Source organism: Nasonia vitripennis, chromosome 1, assembly GCF_009193385.2.
Source record: "Nasonia vitripennis strain AsymCx chromosome 1, Nvit_psr_1.1, whole genome shotgun sequence".
Classification (NCBI taxonomy): domain Eukaryota; kingdom Metazoa; phylum Arthropoda; class Insecta; order Hymenoptera; family Pteromalidae; genus Nasonia; species Nasonia vitripennis.
The window spans coordinates 4400074-4419919 of record NC_045757.1 but is presented as its reverse complement, the minus strand read 5'-3'; the positions used below and the strand labels follow the sequence as shown (position 1 = coordinate 4419919).

The following is a 19846-nucleotide window of genomic DNA, read 5'->3' as shown; positions in this document are numbered from 1 at the left end:
GAGAGGGAAGAAGTCGCTGCTGCGATAAGGCGCGCGCTTCTTCCATTTGTCTCGCGGGAGAAAAATGTTGCGTCGCGAAGCGCAATTATAGAGCCAGGAGTTACCGAGAGCGCGAGAGATAAATAATTTCCCAGGGTGGGCTCCGCCACGTCGCTTGGGAGTATTTAGTGGGCGGACTGATAAGAGCCCGGATATAGTATATCGCTTGTTTTTCAGCTTCTAATAATGACGAACTTTATATACCTACTATTGATTCGTTTTCTTTCACTGAGAACTAAAATATCGAATACACCGTAACACAGCCGTTGTTGACGAAATGATGGCCGTAACACATACCGAACGAACGAAAACTCAAGAGCCCATCCACGCGGATTCGATTTGTCCGCGTCGCGGAACGTGACAATCCCTCTGGCGGAGGACACTCGAAACATCAAAAGTATACCCGTCGACTCGAACGGACAAATGGAACCGGCCCTTCTCACTCTTTCGTCCGCGAAATTGCTGCGGCGTATGTTGAAAATGATGAATTATTCTTTTCACTTGTCGTTTCAGGGGCAGACGACGCGCGTTGTAGAATTAAATTGATTTCATAAACGAAAATCTCGATTAAGGCGTTATTACCGCGCTATCTTCAATTAAATTTTACGAGCGACCTATAGGTCGTTCGTTCTCCGCGAAAAACGTCCTAATACTCCAGCATCTCCCCCGGGAAAATTCAAAATTGCGTCCCCGCGCACTTAATCTTTAATATGTATGCAAACGCCGGGCCAAAAAGCTCGTGGCTCTCGGTCGTAAAACCTCCGAAGCATCCCGCTGTACAACTGCTAACCCCCATCGGGCTAGAAAAAGGCAAAACCCGTAAAGTGGCCTGTGTAGCAGCAGTAGCAGCCGGTTCCAATTTCGCGGGAATGCCCGAATTGATTCTCGCTGCATGCGACTCACGTATACGTGCCAGGCGCATTCCCAAGAAGAAGAAGAAGCTATATGTATATATACACGCGTTTCCGTTGCTGCGCTTTTCTCTTCTTCTTCTTCGTTTGCAGCAGTGTCTCTCGCTGCAGGGACTGTACACGTTGGAATCCGGAGTTCCTTTGTTTCTTATTTCTCGCTGCGATCGATGCCACTTGTCTCGTTTGTCGCGAAACTCGCTGGAGTAAAGATTTGAGGTTATTTTACCCCGATGCGTTAACTAGCTTGTATGGGGCAAAATAATGGGATTTATTAAAGTCAGCCAAACAATGAACGTTCTAGGTTGTAGCGGTGTGTATGGAAAACAATTTTACTAATTTGAAATTCCGTGTGTTCTTGACAGGTGCTGCACAAGATCTCGGAGGTGCTCGAACCTGTGCTGCCTCTCCGAAGTTCCGAGCTCATCTACAATCCGGACGCTTACCAGTTTCTCAACCAGAGCGAGAGCATCGCTCTGGGAAATCATCGTGTTCGGTAAGCATAAGAGCAATAATTGTTCAGTTAAACATATTATTACTTTTACATTGACAACATCTCAGTCACGCGACGAAATTCCTCCAATGAAATGCCTCTCAACGACGGAAAAGTAGTGTTTGACACATTTTCCGCGTAGTTGAACTTTTCATTTGACGCGTTGATAACTCATTCGTCGCCTTTTTTCTCAACTTCATAACACAGGTATTATTGTATAACAAAGCGACTCTCGCGCGTAGTTCGCATCTCGTAACAAAGCGATACCGTTGTACGCGTTATCTAACGAAAGTTCGAGGAATTCAAGAAGCACGATATTCTATGAATTTTGTTTACCAATTTAAACATCGGTTATGTTTCAGCACGTTCCATCACAGGGTAAAGGTGACCGGCAAAAGCAACGTGTTCAGCTCGGAAGGCAGGTACACCTTCTTCATTCCCGTCGACGAAGGCTTCAAGGTACGTACAATTCATAAGATTCCATCCTCCTATGGCCGGTTGTCGTATATAGTTCATTAACTTGGTCGAACGCGTTCGAAAAGGAGTCTCACCCCCCAACGTGTCCCCGAGAGCGATAAATGTATCGGAAAGCACTTGGAGGGAAGTTTTTCGCGAGGATTTTTCTTCGGGGAAAAGTTTTATGAATCTTCGACGTGAGAAAAAAAGTGCGCGTAGATAGAGCTGGCGTGGGAGGTGAACAGATGTTTCCGGCAAGTGTAGAGGTTTATTTCTTTTTGAGGGACGAGGAGTTTTACAGCGGATGTGACGACGAAAAATCGTACGGTATCGCCTTTGATGGTTATTTATTATTTTTTTTTTTAATTTCGCGCCAAAATCCCGATGCAATTCTCAGAGTCATATTCAGAAACAAGCATATTACTATATACGGTGGCAAAATCGCGCATCATACTCGCACGCAGTGAGGAAGAGAAAAGACTTTCTTTACAAGCGTCCCCTAAAAAATTCAATTTCCACGTCGAAATCCTGCAGCAGCGGCAGCTCCTTCGACACTACAATACATACCTGCCCTTTATAGCGCATTCCGCCGGCCGTCAAAGCTCGACGTTGTGCCAGAGGCGTCTTGGTGACATTGTCCCTTGCCTCTCGAGTGTCTTCTCTATTTTTTTCGCCTTTGGCCTTTGGAAGCGTCGTACTACTACTTTTCGCCCTGGTCCTCACTTGTAGAATCCGAGAGAGGCTGTCGCTCGATCAATCGGACCATGTGATGTTTGGAGGTTAGGTTCGATGAGGAGATTTTATTTGACTTGCTGTAAATGACTAAGCGCGGGATATTTAAATTCCTAACCTCAAAAATAGTAGCTTCAGTTACAGTAAACTATTTTTGCATTTTCAATTTCCTAACTGTGAATTCGCAAAAAAAGAACTTCTCCATCAAGGAACAAATCCATCAAGCCCCATAAACATTTAAATTCATCGACACCTCGGCAAAAGGCAGCAGCCCTTTTCACGTTCGCGCTTTAATATCTCAGCGCGCAGGCAGCTATATACGCCGCTATAGGACGTCGATCCGACGACAGCCGGCGATCGTTCAAAAGCCGCCTCTCTCCAACCTTGGCCTCGTCGATCACCTCCCCGTATATAATTATACAGCGTCGCGACGCCCCGAGTTCATCGATCTTCGCGCGCGGCGCGAAGACTTTGACGCGCTCGGCTGAATGGAGAAAGAGCGACTAAAAAAGAAAGCCGCTGCTGTATACCGTTAGACGCTTTTAGCTGGAGCTTCGGTATAGACGGACTTTAGAGTCCCGTAAAGGGATCCCCTTTTCAGCTTTTCACTCGGCGATGTTCCCTCTCGCGCGCGCTCACTTCTTTCCCTTTTTGTTGCTTCGCTCTCTTACGGGAAAGTGTTTCGAAAGGATAACGTTTTGTAGGTTTTTCCGAGCGAGAGATGGTTGTTGCTATTTTTTACCCCCCGCCTAGGGTGGAATTTCGCGCCGGGAATTGATTTAGGCGGGATCGTTTCTTCTCTCTTCGTTTTGGAGCTGGGAAAAGGAATTACCGCTGAATTTGTTGTTTAAAAAGTCGATGATAAAATCGCGATGAAAATCGTCGCAGATTAAAGCGTATAAAAATCTCTTCCTCGCAGCCGATCGGTAATACTCAGATGACGTTAAAGTATCGGCGGAATATTCCGAACGAGCTCCTATCAATCTTCCCGCCGGCATAGAAGCAAATTACATTACGTAGCAGCGTTACTTCCTTCCATGAAGCTCGACATCTCGCGTTTATCTTGGAGAAGAGCTGCGAGAGCGAGCTGCCGTCGTATAGTCGGGAGAGGGTAACAGTCGATCCGCCATCGACCGCAATTGTTCACCGGCCGGCTTTCCCGCGCGCGGCTCCAAGCTCAATGACCCGTCTTCTGTGGGCGCGTCCGACCGGAACGAAGGAGCGTCGGTTCGCGTAATTGAGAAGGTACGCCGCTGCGGCAACACGTCTTACGCTCCAGAGTTTATCGTCCGCTGCGAAGAAGGGATAGAGACGAAGAGTGAGAGAGTGGGGGTTAAGAAATGGGGAGACGATATCGTGTACGGGGGATTTAGAGGTTACGGGATTGACGTGTTTATCAGGGACAGAGTCGTCGAGGTTATATGCGTTCGATTCGAAGTACTGAGAAGCGATTAGCTTTCAATTTTTTGAGCAATTATTCTTTCTGTTTGCAGCCGGCGCCGCGAGCCAATAAGATCGACGAGAAGGTGATCGACGGTCACGTGATACCTGGTCACGTGCTCTTCACCGCTCCGACGCCCAGCAACAAGCCCTATGAGACTCTCGCCTTCGGCGACAATCTCAAGGTCACCATAAGCTTCTCAACCGAGCACTCCGACAAGGGTCACGACAAGTGTGAGTACAACACTCGAGTGCCTGTTACTGCAAAGCATCGTTATAGCAGCTCTTATGATGGCTGATGAAAAAATGTTTATTTACAGACTACGTAAAGTCGGACACTCTGCTGGGCGACTCTCAGCACCCGTCAGCCTCGGTCCTAGCCGAGATCGTCAAGCCCAACATCCCGGTGAAGAACGGCGTGGTTCACCTGATCCAGAATCCACTGATGGTCGTCGACACCACTGTGCAAGAGTTCATTCAGGTCAGAGGCAAGCCCTACCCTCGTATTCCACCCGACGACTTTCCTTGGTCTATCTACTTCTCCATGTCTCCCTCTTTCTCTCTTTAAATTATTACTAGGACGACGCCAAGAGCAGGCAACGCCAAAAGTAGGCTCGAGAGCAAGTGGAGAGAGAACAAATGGAAGTCAGCGAACCGAAGAGATTATAGAGCGAGAGCGTCGTTGGCTCGCTCCTGCGAGAGATAAGACAATGAATTCCGAGAAGCCGGACGAGGCGAGAGAAAATTCCGAGAAAGAAGGAAATTTCTGGCCCGACTATGCTTGGACCTCTACTACTGCTCTGCGATGCTCGGCCTGACAGTGCGCGTGTTTGTACTACTGAGGAGTATAGCTTTTTTTCTGCTGCTGCTGCTGCTGCTGTTGCTGTGAGGGTTGCAGCTCCCATTGCCACATATTTATTTCGCGAAACGTGCTCTAATTAAGCTTTCGACTAATTTTTCCCGCCTTGAAGCAATTAAAATTAATTCCTTCAAGAAAGAGAGGGATTACCTTCGCTGACAAACGACTTTGGTTCGTTGAAATTTTCGCCTACCTCGGCGAAGCTCTCGCATCCGCGCTTGATCTCTCGCGAATGACGCTAATTTATTAAATTATTACTACCACAGTAGAAGGAGGAGCAAACTCGCCTGCGCCTCATCGCAGTCGTTATCGTCGGAGAGAAAGGTGGAGTCGGGGGGTGAGAGAACGTGGGGCCCTCCGACGGCGGAACGAAATCAATTATGCAAACTTTCTCTCGCGGAAGTGAGTCGCCGGCAAAGTTCCCGAGCAACAGCAGCAGCATCCGCGAGTAATGGGAAAGCAAAACATTCTTTCGCCTGATTAAACAAGCCGGCCGCCGCCGCCGCCGCTCGCACCCGCTCTTTTATTAACTTTCAGCGCACGGTTTTGTACAGCGAAAAATACTTGCCGGGCCTGCTGATTATTTGCATTTATGCTAAGTATGCGAGAACTGACGGGAGAGGAGAGGGGGAGTTGGGAGACTTTTCACGGAGTTCGAGAGGAATGCCAAGGAAGTTATGTTCGATGCTCATCTCTTGCTTGTTATTATCAATCCGAAGGATGAAATTTCAAGTGTACTTGTTATCAGAAAATTTAGTTCTGTCAATAACTTTCGGCTGTGTTTAACCCGTTTTTAAAGCTGCATTGATTTGGACGTCGATGCGTAAAAACTTCTACCTCGAAATATTCCTCTTTCTAAGGCTCTCAATCGCCTTTGTGTTTCCGGTCAGAGAAAAAAAAATAAACAGTGAAAAGTCAATCAAACCATCTGTCCTTGAAAGCCAACAACGCTCCGCGTACGGTGGAAATCGTTCTCGAGTCCAAGCAAAGCAGCTTTGATCGCCCATACCGCCAAAGTAAACACACATCCACCGCAAAGGGACCCATTTTTGCTGTCCAGCGTGTCGAGTTTCCCTCGATTTTTCCACGAAGCGTCGGAATCAAAAGGACCTCGTTAGAAAAGTCCATTCCCAGCGACGGCGGCGTTTCTTTGACTAAACGTCACCACAGTGTGGCGGTGTTATACCGCAATGTAAACTTGCGAAGTCTATTCCGCGACGTCGCGGTCATGTAGTTTTGTTTATTTTCGACGAGTTTTTCTTTATTATTACTCCGAGTCGGAAGCGTAATTGAGAAAGTTGTGCGGTTGTTTTCGCTCTTATTTAACGAACTCAAACGAGATTCTTTTAACCGGATTCCTGTATACAGTAATAACCTTCATCGGGTAAATCCTATAGACGCCAAAGTAACTTAATATACTTGCAAAGTGGCGTTACCTCGTCTCATCTCAACCGTCCAAACGACAAACTACATAACAAGCGAATCATTTTTAATCAAAACTCCACAACGATCCCAACAATTTCGTACGAGCAAAGCACCCCCTAATAATCCAGCGTAACCCAAAGCAGCAGCAGCGCCATCTGTCGTGAAGCATTAATGCCGAGGCGCACGTTCGTCAATGACTATTACATCGCTCTCTCACTCCCGCTTGCTCCTTGTCAAAACAACAAGCAGCAGCAGCAGCAGTGCCTTCGTGACGCGCTCGCACTGCTGCTCTCGATATTACGCAGGGGGGGGGGGGTCGCAACCCTTTCGCGCGATACATCTGCGTGCGCGGGAGAATACTAATGGGTGCGCGCTAATGCGTCGCGCGCTTGGAATTCCTAATGCCACCAAGGCTGCTGATGTTGCTGCAGGTGTCGCGTATACGCGCCGGGGATGTAGGGCTGATTCTTTAATGGGATCCTGCCGTTTGGTTCCACGAGGGATTTAGGATGAGGCTCTTTTGGAGGGAGACTCGGAAGCGAGATGTGGGTTATTGGGTCGTGAATCAATCCCAAAGCTTCATTTTCCAGATTACGATACGCTATTCGCAAGCGCGCTGCTTTACGCGCAAAAAAAGCAATTCGAACGTTATAATCGTTACACCCTTTATTTCCTAACCGGCTTCAGAAATGACCGATAAAAACAAGCCCGCAGCAGTATAAAGAAAAACGAGCGGAATAACTCGGTCATAGAACCGCCAACGAGGGACGGCGCGGCGGCTGCACTCACGCGCGCCGTGCATCTCGTCCGCACGTTCTCTCTCTCTCTCTCCTCCCGAAAGCGAGTAAATTAAAGCTCGTCCCGGAAAACATAATAAAAAAGAAGCGGCGTATAGAGGTGCTGCGCGCATAATACCTAATTAATTTAACTCGCCAGCGCGCGCTGCTTTATTACCTCGCGCGCGCGCAACGCTGCTGGTAATAATATTCCTTCGGCGCTGCGCACGACTTTACCCGTAAAAGCGCGCCGCCCATTACAGCATCCCAACTTCCGGCGCACTTCTTACTCCTCTTCATTTTCGCGCGGAGGCACGAGCATGCCTGTACAGTGTCTACCCCGCGCCCTTCTTTAATAATAAGGAGGTTATGTTCGTCTCGCGCGAAAATTGGGCTTTTTTCGGTCCGTGTGCTTCTTGATTGGGCGGCGCTACGGGTTTGAGGTTATGTTCGACATTAAAGCAGCCGAGTGTAGGGTGCGTCGTTTGATATTTTACACGTTTTACGAAGATGGCTTCGAGAAAGGAGGAACGCGAGGGACATTACGCGCGCGATCGTTTGACGATTCCATAGTTGCCGTTGGCCTCGGAGAGGGCGCTGTAATTAATGCACGCGCGGTTTATGACGCAGATTTTTATACCGACGCCTCTTGGAGGATTACCCTTTGACTCTCTCTGTACTCGACGTTAATTGCGTCTAGTTTAATAAAATAACTCGTTCGAGATTTGATGCTGTACGAGCGAAATATCTTTTTGAGGTTAGGTTGAACAATTTTGAAGACAGCTCTCGCAGTAGTCGCGTTTCAGCGAAAACACTGCAGAGGATGAAAAAAAAGCTTGCGTTTTACGAACACGCGCAATAAATAGGCGGAAAAACTGTCAGACCGAGCAATCATCGCACAGCAGTCGAAATAAAGCAGTCATCCTGCGAATGTGTGAACTGGATGAATCACACGATATATACGCTCCAGTTCAGGGGAAAAAAAGTACATACATCGACGTCGAATGGAGAAACGTTCTCTCTCAACACGAATATATATCGCTCTAGCAACGAGAGAAAAAATTAAGCTTTTCACTCACGATTCGGACTGATTGCAGTGTGCCATATACTCAGCTTCGATCTAATGACATTTAATTACAGATGTATCGCTTCGATTATATATATATATATATATATATATATATAATCGAAGCTATATATATATATATATATATATATATACGATGATTATATATTCTCTTGCCAGTCGACACCATAACCAAATCAACAATATATTCACACAGCCTGTCTCACGATCAAAAGACCCCACATTCGCCACCATCACCATTATATACCATCATATAGAAAAAAATGAGAAAAGAATATTATACTATTATATATATATGTGTGTGTGTGTGTGTGTGTGTACTTGTATATTGTCTATCGATCGCGACGCACCATTTCCTGCAATTGCACCAAGAGTATGTATATCTCGATACACGATATAACAGAGCCAACAACCACCACCACCACCATCACCTATGTCACAACAGAAATATGAAAGAAATATCCATATATACTAGCAAAATGAAGCATATGTACCTCTCTGGAGTCGCAGAAAGCATCAACAGCATAATATAGAATGGAATGTTCACCTACGCTATTACATCTATATATATATATGAATATTCTGCCTCACACTCTCTGGCAGCGGTATAACTCTTGGACTATCGTTATATGCTCACCCTGTACATACCGACTTACTTTTTTCCATCTCTCTCTCAACATATATATTATACATAATACGCCACAAGCTCCTCGTCATAGAGCAGCGAACGAAACAACAATAAGTCTGCCAAAAAAAAAAAAAAAAAGAAATGCAACAAGCCGCAAGCGCAAGTGTCTGTATATTGTAATTCTCTCCTCCAAGTGCAAGACTATAACACAAGCAAAGCAAAGAACATGTGTACGATCACGAACTATATATTATTACGATATAAGTCTACGGCACATCTCTCTGTATCTTCGCCTACTGTCTGCACCCACCTCTATGTAAGTCTTGCCGACTACTATATATACTCCTTGGGACTCGAGCGAAAAGCTGCGATCGCTCGAGCGATGATGACGAAAGCGATGAACGTCAGCAACGTGTGCATCTCTATATATATATATATTACATTTATATGATATATTTACAGGCTTACCTTTTCTCTATCTATCTCTCTATTCTGTCTATTCTGTTCCTTGATTCTATGTCTGTGTCTGTGTCTGCAGCCTCACACCCGTATAATACACCGAACAGTCACATATAGCACCAGAATATTCACACCGACTCCTCTCTCCGGCTCTCTTCCCCCCCTCTCTCTCTCTCTCTCCCTCTCTCTGTCAAGTTTTTCTTTCTTCTGCGAAACACAATCCTTAGCCCCCGCCCGCGCGTTGATATTGGCACAGCTATTGTGTGTATACCAGTGTCGATGTTCCGTATTTATATGTATATCTACAAACCCTCGTTAAGTTAACGATGCGAGACTCGGTTACGCCTTGGCTTCATTATATACATATATACATACAGCCGCTGCTTTTCAAGACGTTCATCCTCTATACATATCTCTGTGTACTATCGCTTGCGCGCGCACGTGACGGTGTAACCGAGTCTCGCGATCGGCGTCCTCTGTTACATTTCAGGTTCGACCTATATGTATACCTATTAGATATACGAAAAAACATACACAGACAGCGTAGACATGGCAAAGCTAAAACTACATCGTGTGGATGACAAACGTGCAAGAAAAGAAACAATGAGCCAGTGTTTGCCCTTAAATATACGAGCGTATATATGTATACCCGTACACGTACCACTATATATTATCTTGTACTTTGGTGTCTAGGAGAGCACAACAAAAGCCCCATCGTCGTCTCTTTTTGCACCGGCTTATACATATACCGTGCGCTGCGTATTGTGTATAGAGTTAACGTCGGCAGTCCGACGTACCGTTGATGCCAGCAAGTGAAAAAAAAAGAAAATTTTCTCCATCTCTTGCGTGGCTTCGAGCGAGTGTTTATATGTTATGGACACTCGTTAGTCAAGCACCATCTGGCGGCGTAAAGTCAGTTACGGCAAAAAAAAAGTGAACATTCGCTCGAAGTCACGAAAATTACTTTCAGCGCATCATTCTTAATCAAGAAACTAACCTCAATCATTCGCTATCTACATCTCTTTCTCTATGCGGTTTTACCCGCGCTTTTTCACCCTTGAACCTTTCTTATCTATATACATCACCAACGATGTCATTCGTCCGATGATTCTGGTGAAGAAACATGTATTACACCTGGTGACGCTTTTACACCTTAAAACCTGTCGAACAAATGACATCACTCGATCGTTACATACGCCGCGAGACCAAAAAAAAAGAACACACGCGAGTACCCTAGAAAAGTAACAAAAAAAACTAACGAGTTTTGCGGTCGAAAGCGAAAACAGGCACGATCGAGAGGTTTGATTGCGTCCGCGTTATTGTTTTCGACGGCGCGAAATTCTCGTTCGAAAAGTCCTCCCTCATCGCCGGTGTTTTCGTCTTTTTTTTCCCTGTTTTACTTTTTTTATTTTGCTTTTCGAATTCACCGCGTACACGCAATCAGACACGTCTACACACTTTGAATAGTTAATGTGTACCTAACGCACGATGACAAGCCACGTACACCATTGGACGTGTGTACGTAAAGAGAGAAAAGTACTCACGAGCGTGCGATGTAAATTTTTATTTTTTATTTCTTTGTCTGTAGCTATAAACGAGTGTGTATTTACCCCGAATTTGAATTTGCTTATACGATACATTGTACAAATATTTATATGATATTTTTTTGTGTGACTACTATACGATAATTAAGCCCCGTTAATATCTTCCATTAATCGAATTTCTTTCAGATTCCATACATTACCCCGTAATGACACACTTAATATTATACGACTGCGTAGACGAATTGAAAGTACCAGTCGACTGTAATACATTTTTTTAAAACTGACTTGAATAAAGTCCTCGTCATCTGCACAGCAGCAACGAGCGCATCCAGCCTCTCGTACAGGAGAGCGCGTGACTTTTTCGCGCGGACCAGCTTCAATTTTTCGCTGCACGAGCGCGTTTCCATTGTCTTTTCCGTTCGCTTCGCGCGGCGGAAATCGTTCGATTCCGCCGAAGAGGTACTCCTTTACACGTCTCTCTCTCTGCTCTCCCCTCGCGGAAACGTAAGAAAAATCTCTGTTTTCTCGCGATACAAGCAAGACTTTACAGCGAACGCGATACCCTCGCGGCATCATTATTTTCCAGGGACTACGTACTCGGTTTCGGAGTGAAAAATGCTATGCGCACTTGCAGCGCAAAGAGTCGCGTCGTGGAATTTTTGGAATTAACAAGTGCCCTGGCAGGAATGTCGTCTCGGAAATTCGCGCGCGGCTGCTGGACGAGAGAAGAACCTCGAGAATGACGGTTTATTTTCCGCGCGTCGAGCTTCATATTCGCGGGATGTTTTTACTCGAGGACCTTGTAGGCAGGCTCTGGTTTAAATTGGCCGAAATTCTTTTAATTTTCGAGGAAACAAGGAGATTCCGTAAATTCGTAAGGGTATAGATGCACGAGTATAAGTAAAACCCAGCGCACATAACAATTTCATCCTCGAGCATTTACATCGTCGTAAGGGAGCGCGGATGTAACGGCTAAAATACAGGGAATTGAAGCGCACAACTGAGCGCAATTTTCCCCGAGCTCTGGCGCGCGCATCGTATATCCAAAAAAGCCAATATACGATTCTACCCCCGCAGCAAAAGCCGAAAATTTCTCGCTCCCGCGAATCCGTCATATCTCTCGGTTCCCTATACTAAAAAAGCCTTCCATCTCTCGTCTTCTCCACAGCAGCAGCGTAGCGCGACGCGAAGGAATTTTTTCGACCTACAGCGTTGCACGTATACTACGTACATTCGCGAATCGAACTCGAATGCAGCTGCGGCGTCGCGCTGAAAAACGATCGGCGCTTTAAGATTCGTCGGGAATATAGAGCAGACGCCCGCATAAATTGCGCTGTTTTATTCGGCCCGAGCTGCTGCTGCTGCTTTTTGCCTTCGTTCCCTTCGCTCGCTCTTATATTCGTCGTCGTCTGGTTGGTACGCGTGCACGAGGGAACTTTTTCGTCTGCTACTGTCGGGGATGATCGAATTTTCCTTGAGCCTTGTCTGTTTCGATTTACGGGGGAATTATATGTGGTTGGGATATCGAGAGATGGCTTTTTGCGTGTGTGTGTGTCTCTCTCTCTCTCTCTCTCTCTCTCTCTCTCTCTCTCTCTCTCTCTCTCTCTCTCTCTCTCTCTCTCTCTCTCTCTGAGGTACCCGAGCGCTCTGTGTGATTGCCAGTAATCATTTCGAACGATCCGTGCAGGTTTTAGGTTAGGGTTCGTTTCTGTGGGTGAGGAGTTGCTTTTTGAAATCTTTTAATATTTTTTACGCAAAACTTTCAATTTGACTTTCTTCCTCTTAACAAAAAAAAAACTCTTGCCCAAATCCTATCGCGATTACATAATGTTCTTCGGGCGAGGCTCAGCCGCGGATTTATGTTAATTCGAAAAAATTAGGACTCGCTTCTGTTCCCGAAAAATACGCGAACTCCGGGAAAATCCCCGCGCGGCTCGAGTTGAAAAAGTTGGACCCGCCGCGTGCGTAAAGCGGAAGGCCGGATTAGGGTCGTGATTTTTTTTCGTCCTCCCTCCTCCAAGAGAAAAGCAGGTAGAATCGAGAAAGTTGTCTTTTACGGCTTCGAGAAGCTGCTGCACACTCGGCTTATTAAACGCCCGTATAACGCGCTTGATTAAATTTTCGCCGCGATTTAACTATCGAGCTCGTAATAGCTCCTAAATTTCGACGACGGCGGAAAAATCTCAAAAAACTTCATTACCCGCAACCGGCGCAAACACGTTTCGGCCGTTAACGATAAATTTGAAGAAAAAAACGCGCTAGAGGCGGTATAAACTCTGCGAGGGATTATGGCGGAGCGACGCAGCTGGAAAACATAAAAAAAAAAAAACTACAGAGAGAAGCCGGCGAATAGAATAGATAGGCATCTGCGGGTCGCGGCACAGAGAGCTGGTCGCGCGCAGAAAGAAAGCGTACGCAGGAGATAAGCGCGCCGCGAAAAAAGAACGTGCGCGGGACGGAAAAAAGGGGGCTCTCGCGTGCGCGGTCGCGATAAATTCGAAAGCGCGCATCTCGGCGCCGTTAGTCAGCGAGAAGGAAGAGGGGCGGAGGAGGGAAAAAAGAGGGGTGTAAGTGGCGGCTTTCTGAATTTGCTTCGCGGGCTGAATTGTAATAATTGAATTCGCGGGAGTAGCTTCTTTTTCGGAGGATGGCTTTGCTTTGAGACCCTCCGCTGTGTGTTCCGGCATTTTAATGGAGTGAGCTGTTGCGACAAAGAAGAGCTCGAACTTCATTTTTTAATCAGTATAATAACAGAGGAAATTGAAAACTCCGAACTCCTATCAGTTAGCTCGAAAGTTTCGCCGTAATCGCGTTAAACAAGGTTCCGCATCGGTAACAAAAACTCCAATCAGAGCCTCAAAAAGCCTCTAAAATTCCTAGGGAAAAGCCCGTGTCACAGACGGCTTGCTCCGCTCGCGCAGCAGTTCCAAAGTGAAATTATTGAGAGATTTAAGGTGTAACGCCGACGGCGCGCGCAAACTCCTCCGTGTTCGCTACTTTCAATTAAAAACTCACTCTTTTAAATTACTTTGAGGGGCCGTGAACGCTCCCGATTTTCTCTCTCTTCTTCTTCTTAAAGACTTTCCACGGCGGGGGGGGGGGGCGCAACATCTGGCGATATAATTAAAAGGGCTCTCGCGCAAACTAATCGCGATTAAATTATTAGCCGGCCGTGTCGCCCATTAGTTCTTATTCGCCTCGTATTTCAAAGTGGGATTTTTCGCCTTTAAAGTTATGTTGCGCTGCCGTCTTCAATAACGAGGATTCGATGGCTCGCGTCGTAACGTTTAATTTGAGGAAACTAGGGGAGGGATTACGGAGATTGCGAACGTGTATGTAATTACAGAGATTTGTAGGTTAGGGTCGAATCTGAATCACTCGTCTTAACTGTGTACTCAGCGATTACCGGTCACAGCCCCAACAAAAGCCTTTGCCCACCGATCGATGCCCCACATCCGACGAAACTCTAGTCATTTACTTGCTGTGAAAAAAAACTCTCGAACAAAATCGTCAAAAAATGCAAATACTCGCGCGCGGCACGTACGAAAAATTCCCGGTGCGCGCTCGCGTGCCTGCACACGGCGAAAGGAATTCACGTATATATACACAAGCAGATGCCGCGCGAGAAGATGAAAAAAAGCGCGCACTCGTTTCGTCGTCGTCGTCGTCTTCGACGCTTGTAAAAGAGGAACGTGTATGCAGAGGCTGCAATTTTCGCGAGCATTTTCACGGATCGACGAGTTTTCGTCGCTGCTGTGCCTCGCGATGGCATGTTCTCTCCGACTCCGACGCTAGAGGTCTCTGCGTTCCTTTGCCGCCTGCGAGGAACGGACTGGTATTGTCTGCGTTACTGTGATGAAGGTCTTTGAATTTGAAAACGTGAAAATCGGTGTAAATAGTAATGTAGTTCTCAATTAACATCAATAATATATTCATATCAATCCATTCGGCCCGTAAACGAATATGCCGACGCACATTCCATCGGCTGCGCAATAACCGGCTGAATCTTTAAAGCGAAATCCGCAAACAGGCCGGCGTTCGGGCGTTAATCAATCATCGCGCTACCTACGCAGCGGAACGCGTCCGAAAATCTCGTTAATTGTTAAGCGGCTTTTCATTATGTCCGAGTTTTCGGTGCGTATCCATTGTAATTAGGGCCGCTTTTTCGTTTATAGCAGCTTTTATAGATGTGCGCGCCTGTTCGGTAAGGGCGGGAATTAAATCTGGCCGCCGCTCTGACGGTTAATTGCTATTTCGACGCGGGAAAATTGAAAACGGGCGCGTAACCCCAAGAGATAAATGCGATCGTGCGAAATTATCTCGATGATTTTACATGCGAAAAATTTTACATAACTCTCCCGGAATAATCAAACGGACAGAATCGTCGAGTCGAGAGTCTCGCCTAATTGGACGTCGTCATCGTCGGGGCAGTTTATACATATTCGAAGAAAAATTCGCAGTCGCAGTCGCCGTGAAAATCAACTTGTCGCGCTTCGGCAATTAGCGTCAGTAGGTACGGCGCTCGTCGAGTCGACTCAGCTCGAGAATTAATTAACGTTCCGACAAGTGACTGCCAACGTCGCGCGATTGAATCTCGGATTCATCAGGCTATGCTGTTTGTAAAAATCGCTATGGGAAGAGGTCGACTGGTACTTTCAATTCTCATAGTCAGAATAAGTTAGCGTTGTTTATTTATATTATTTATACGAATATTCACCCCCTATCCATACGTCCAAAAGTGGAGATTTTGTATAAACGAAGAGCGACACGACTTCGTGGTATAAGAGAAAACAAGACGATCGAAGTTCCAGCGGATACACTTGAAAATAATCGCAAGCTGGAACTCGATAGTCGGGAGTAGATAACTGACACATATTTTTCGCAGATATCTTCCAACAGCAACCCGTAGAAAGCAAAAATTGGATTCACATCGAACGACATCAAAATTCATAAGAAATCCACCTCTCTGTCTCTCTCCATCTTGCTCATACTCTCTCTCTCTCTCTCTCTCTCTCACTCTTTCTCTCTCTCTCTCTCTCCACACTTTTATTTCACCCCTCGATATGCCCGCACACTGCGTGTATATGCACACGCGGACAGTTCGCCTCTTTCCTCGGCAGAATTGAGAAGGACTGTAAAACGAAAACGTGTGCATATTCCCCATAGGCGTGTCCGTCGATCGATCCAACGCACGACGGACCGCAGTTTCTCCATGTCTCTTGTTCCTTTCTTTTGTTTTGATATACATAAGCATTACCCACACATTCTGAGAACACTTTGACACAGCGACGTTGAGGTGTTGCGTCTGTGCGTATGTGTACGTGAAACAGACCTCTTCGGCTGGTTGCGTATACATATGTATAGAGCCAGATGTATATATACGAGAGAACTCTCGAGAGGAGAAGCCAAAGTTTACACCTGTTTTTTCTGTTTTCTGTTCGCTTCTTATGTTACCCGGACCGACTCGAACCCTGGTTTCTCTGGTTTCTCTGCGCGCAGTCCTGGAAGGTAATTTCTTTTGTCGGACACTCGACAAAGACTCTTTTTTTTTATTTATTTGTTTATTATTGTCATCATATTATTATTATTTTGTGTTACTAACTAGATTATTATTATTACTAATCTTTTTAACAATATTTTATACGTTTGGGTTTATCTTTTGGTTCGATTAATCTTGTAACACACACATCCTTTGTGTTTGGTATATTATTTTCGCGACGAGGGTGACGTCCGCCCCTCGTCCCGCGCTTTTTCTTTTCTTTTCCCATTCTCACCCTTTTTTAGCGTCATTTTTTACTACATTCACTTCTCTCTCTCTGTCTCTGTTTCTCTTCTTTCTTTTTCTTCAAAAACTCGCCTCTTTTTCGGTTTCTCACTCTGACATTATTCTTCCTCTCTTCTCTCTTTCTCCCCCGCGAAATGGACGATGACTGATTACGCTCGAAATGAAGAAAGTACATAGATCCACTTGTGCGCGCGCGTAACCGGACGCTTCGGGAATTCGACAGTGCTGCCACCTTATCCGTATACGCGAGCGCTCTCGGACAATCGTTTCGGCTTTCAAAGCCGAGCGCGTCCGATCGCTCGAGATCTTATTCGCCGTTTATATAAATCACGAGCAGTAGTTGGTTATGTGGACGATAAAAAGTCAACTACCACTGCTATCTCTCTCTCTCTCTCTCTCTCTCTCTCTCTCTCGGGTTTAAGAGGAATCTTTATTAATGGAAGAAGCGCTCGTCGTCAAATTAATCAACATCGTCTATTTCCGGGGCGCCACATGCATAAAACATACTCTTATCCATAGCTTCTCTCTCTCTCTCTCTCTCTCCTCCATATTTATATATACGCCTCTATCTCTCTTGCTTCTATATATCGTTCGCCGCAGCCATTATTTCGCTTGCATCCAGCACCTCCTCCTGCTCCTCCTGAATTTCGGCGTGCTTTGAAAAAAAAGAGAGAGGAGGAAGACGTTGCAGCGCGCTATCGGCGCTCTAATGTATGACCGAGCACGTCGAAGCTTTTTACCGAAGGAGGAGGTGGAGGGTAAAGGGAAAAAGCGAAATACACTATGTATACCCGTGTATATGATGCACGCGCGAGCATGTCTACTCGTACACACTTTTTTTCTCCGCATCTTGCGTAGAGAGCAGCTAGCGAGTGTTTTTTGCTTCCCCTGTTTGTGTGTGTGTGTGTAGCGCTTTGTAGAAGAACTGACGGCTCGTTTCACAGCGTAAAGCGAATGAAGACGATGCGAGAACGGACACCCAACCCACTATGCGCGCTTTTCTCTCTTTTTTTTATATTCGCTGCCGCTGCGAGCATTTCGCTGCGCTGCTACTGCATGACCCCTCGCTTTTTGCATGACGATGCTGCGTGCGAGTGCAGCGCCTGTGATCTTTTTTTTTTGCTTGCTCCTACTGATCTCCGAGCTTTTAGCCGAGGGTATGAAGGTTGGGAGGAATGCATCAGACGGGTTCGCGCGTAAGAACCTGATAATGGAGTGGTCTGCTAACTACTTTACTCGCGGGTTACATCGAGAGTTAAACGCGCCACCTGGCGGTGGCTAAACTCACTAAAATTCATCAACAAAAAAAAAAAAAACAGCTCGCGAGTCTATACTCTCTAAAATTGAATTAACACTGCGAGTTCCCTCATAAAATCCATAACGAGAGCAGCGTAGTCGCTATACATCGTCGCGCGATAAAAGAAAAGCCGGCTGCACGCGCGCATTAAATTCCTCTCTCTCTCGCAACAACGTTATCAACTGTCCGAGAGAGCGCAGCAGGTGCGCCGGATGAAACAAACATCTCGGGCTAAAAATACTTTTACCCGCGCGTAAATTCTCTCTTGTGCATTTTTAACGGCCTCTCTCTCTCTCTCTCTCTCTCTCTCTCTCGGACTAAAAATGCAGCGCGCGCGCCCGCGTCAGCGTTCCTCTCGATGCGGCTTAGTTCGTTCGTTTTTTTCTCTCCTTCTCTCGCAGAGCCGTCGTCGTAGTTGCACGTGAGAGAATTTAAAATTGAAAGAGAGTGCGGGGGGAGGGAAAAAATTCTTCGTCTGATTCTTGCGACTCTTGAGCGGGCGTTACAATGGGACGATGATTACCGGACGCGTTTGGAAAATTTTGCGAGCGAGATTCGTGAATATTCAGCGGATATGGAGATTTCGCCGGTATTATTCGCGTGTAATATAAGCGCGACATGAGCTGAAATAAGAGCTATAGGGTCAAGGAGAGAATCGAAAAAGCAAATCTCGAAGACGTATACGCGCACGGGTGTGTGTATAGCTCGATCAGGAATTCAAGTGTACGACGCGATGCATCTCTCCCTCCGCTGCAGGCAGCATGTCATGAATACCATTCGCTCTATGTTGTGTGCATACACGCCTCGCTATATATCTATCTCTCTGCTCTTTCGTGGTGTGTATGCAATATATAGATATGCATGCAGCTATATCCGTGTCTACATGTATATTGGTCGGAGTGCACGCTATAGCCGTTAACGCGTCGATCTGCATAGAGATTCGGTATGCGAGCTGTATCGCTATATGTGTGTACACATCTCTCTATATCTCTCCTGTTCTTGTTAGACACGAGGATCGTCGAGAACACGTGTGCGTATAACGAGGAGGAGGTGCGATTGTTTTCTTTTAGGTATACTCGAAGAAGAAGGTGGTGTGTGTCTGAAATGAAACGGCTTCTGATGATTGGCTGTTGGACAGGAATTTTTATGAGCTTGTTCTTTTTTCTTTTGGACACAGATGATGCGTTTGTTGTATGCATGCCGTATGCAAAATTTATACGGATTCGATTTCGGAATGTTAATTTTTCGAATAATATGATGTGTGCGGATTTGCAGCTTGGAAACACAATGATATGTAGACAACGGTGAAAAGCTTCACTGATCCAAAAATTGCGTCTTATTGAAAAAAAAAAGATTCTCTTCATCCCTCGACGCCGCGCTATCTTTACTCAACGACTAAAGCTCAGTTCGCTCTAAACTGGGAAAACTTTTCCCGGCGCCGATAAACCGATAATTACCGATAAGTCAAGATTCATCGATCGCCCGCAAAATATTTCTCTCGTCCCATACACTATTTTTGCTCGAAGCCTGAAATATCGAAGCTTTCTCGCAAGCTAAACTAAAAAAAGTCCACTTCAACGAATTTCACCGCAAAAAAATGAAAATTAACGCGTTAATGCACGAAACAAGCAAAAGTGGCCCGAAACAATGACTTCGTTTGACCGCGCTCGCGCTAAAAGTTCGATCTCGCATTATCGAGTGCTCTCGAGCAGCTGCAACTAACCGGCTCTCGGTCGAGTAATGGAGCTCGTCGCTTCGCAAATTGACCGGTGTGTGCGTCCGATCGAACTACTGCGCTCTCTCTCTCTCTCTCTCTTTCTCTCTCTGAGATGATTAATTCAGCGAAGTTATACACACTTCGAAGTGTGATGAATTGCGATAGATCGGAATTGTTGAACTGTATATGTCTGCCACTCGA

General features: G+C 46.0%; 1 protein-coding gene across 9 annotated transcripts in view; it reads left to right on the top strand.

The window, feature by feature from the left end:
- Window positions 1-19846, top strand: part of LOC100117357 (fasciclin-1) — a 195950-nt gene that overhangs the window by 152059 nt on the left and 24045 nt on the right. For 5 of the 9 annotated variants that reach the window (XM_016985268.2, XM_016985254.2, XM_016985275.2 and 2 more), the window contains exons 4-8: window positions 1313-1443; window positions 1803-1899; window positions 4122-4302; window positions 4389-4549; window positions 16346-16354. In XM_016985268.2, the coding sequence (XP_016840757.1) occupies window positions 1313-1443; window positions 1803-1899; window positions 4122-4302; window positions 4389-4549; window positions 16346-16354 (579 nt within the window). The remainder of the gene's footprint in view (window positions 1-1312; window positions 1444-1802; window positions 1900-4121; window positions 4303-4388; window positions 4550-16345; window positions 16355-19846) is intronic. The other 4 variants (XM_032597211.1, XM_016985264.3, XM_016985260.3 and 1 more) reach the window with 1 other exon arrangement.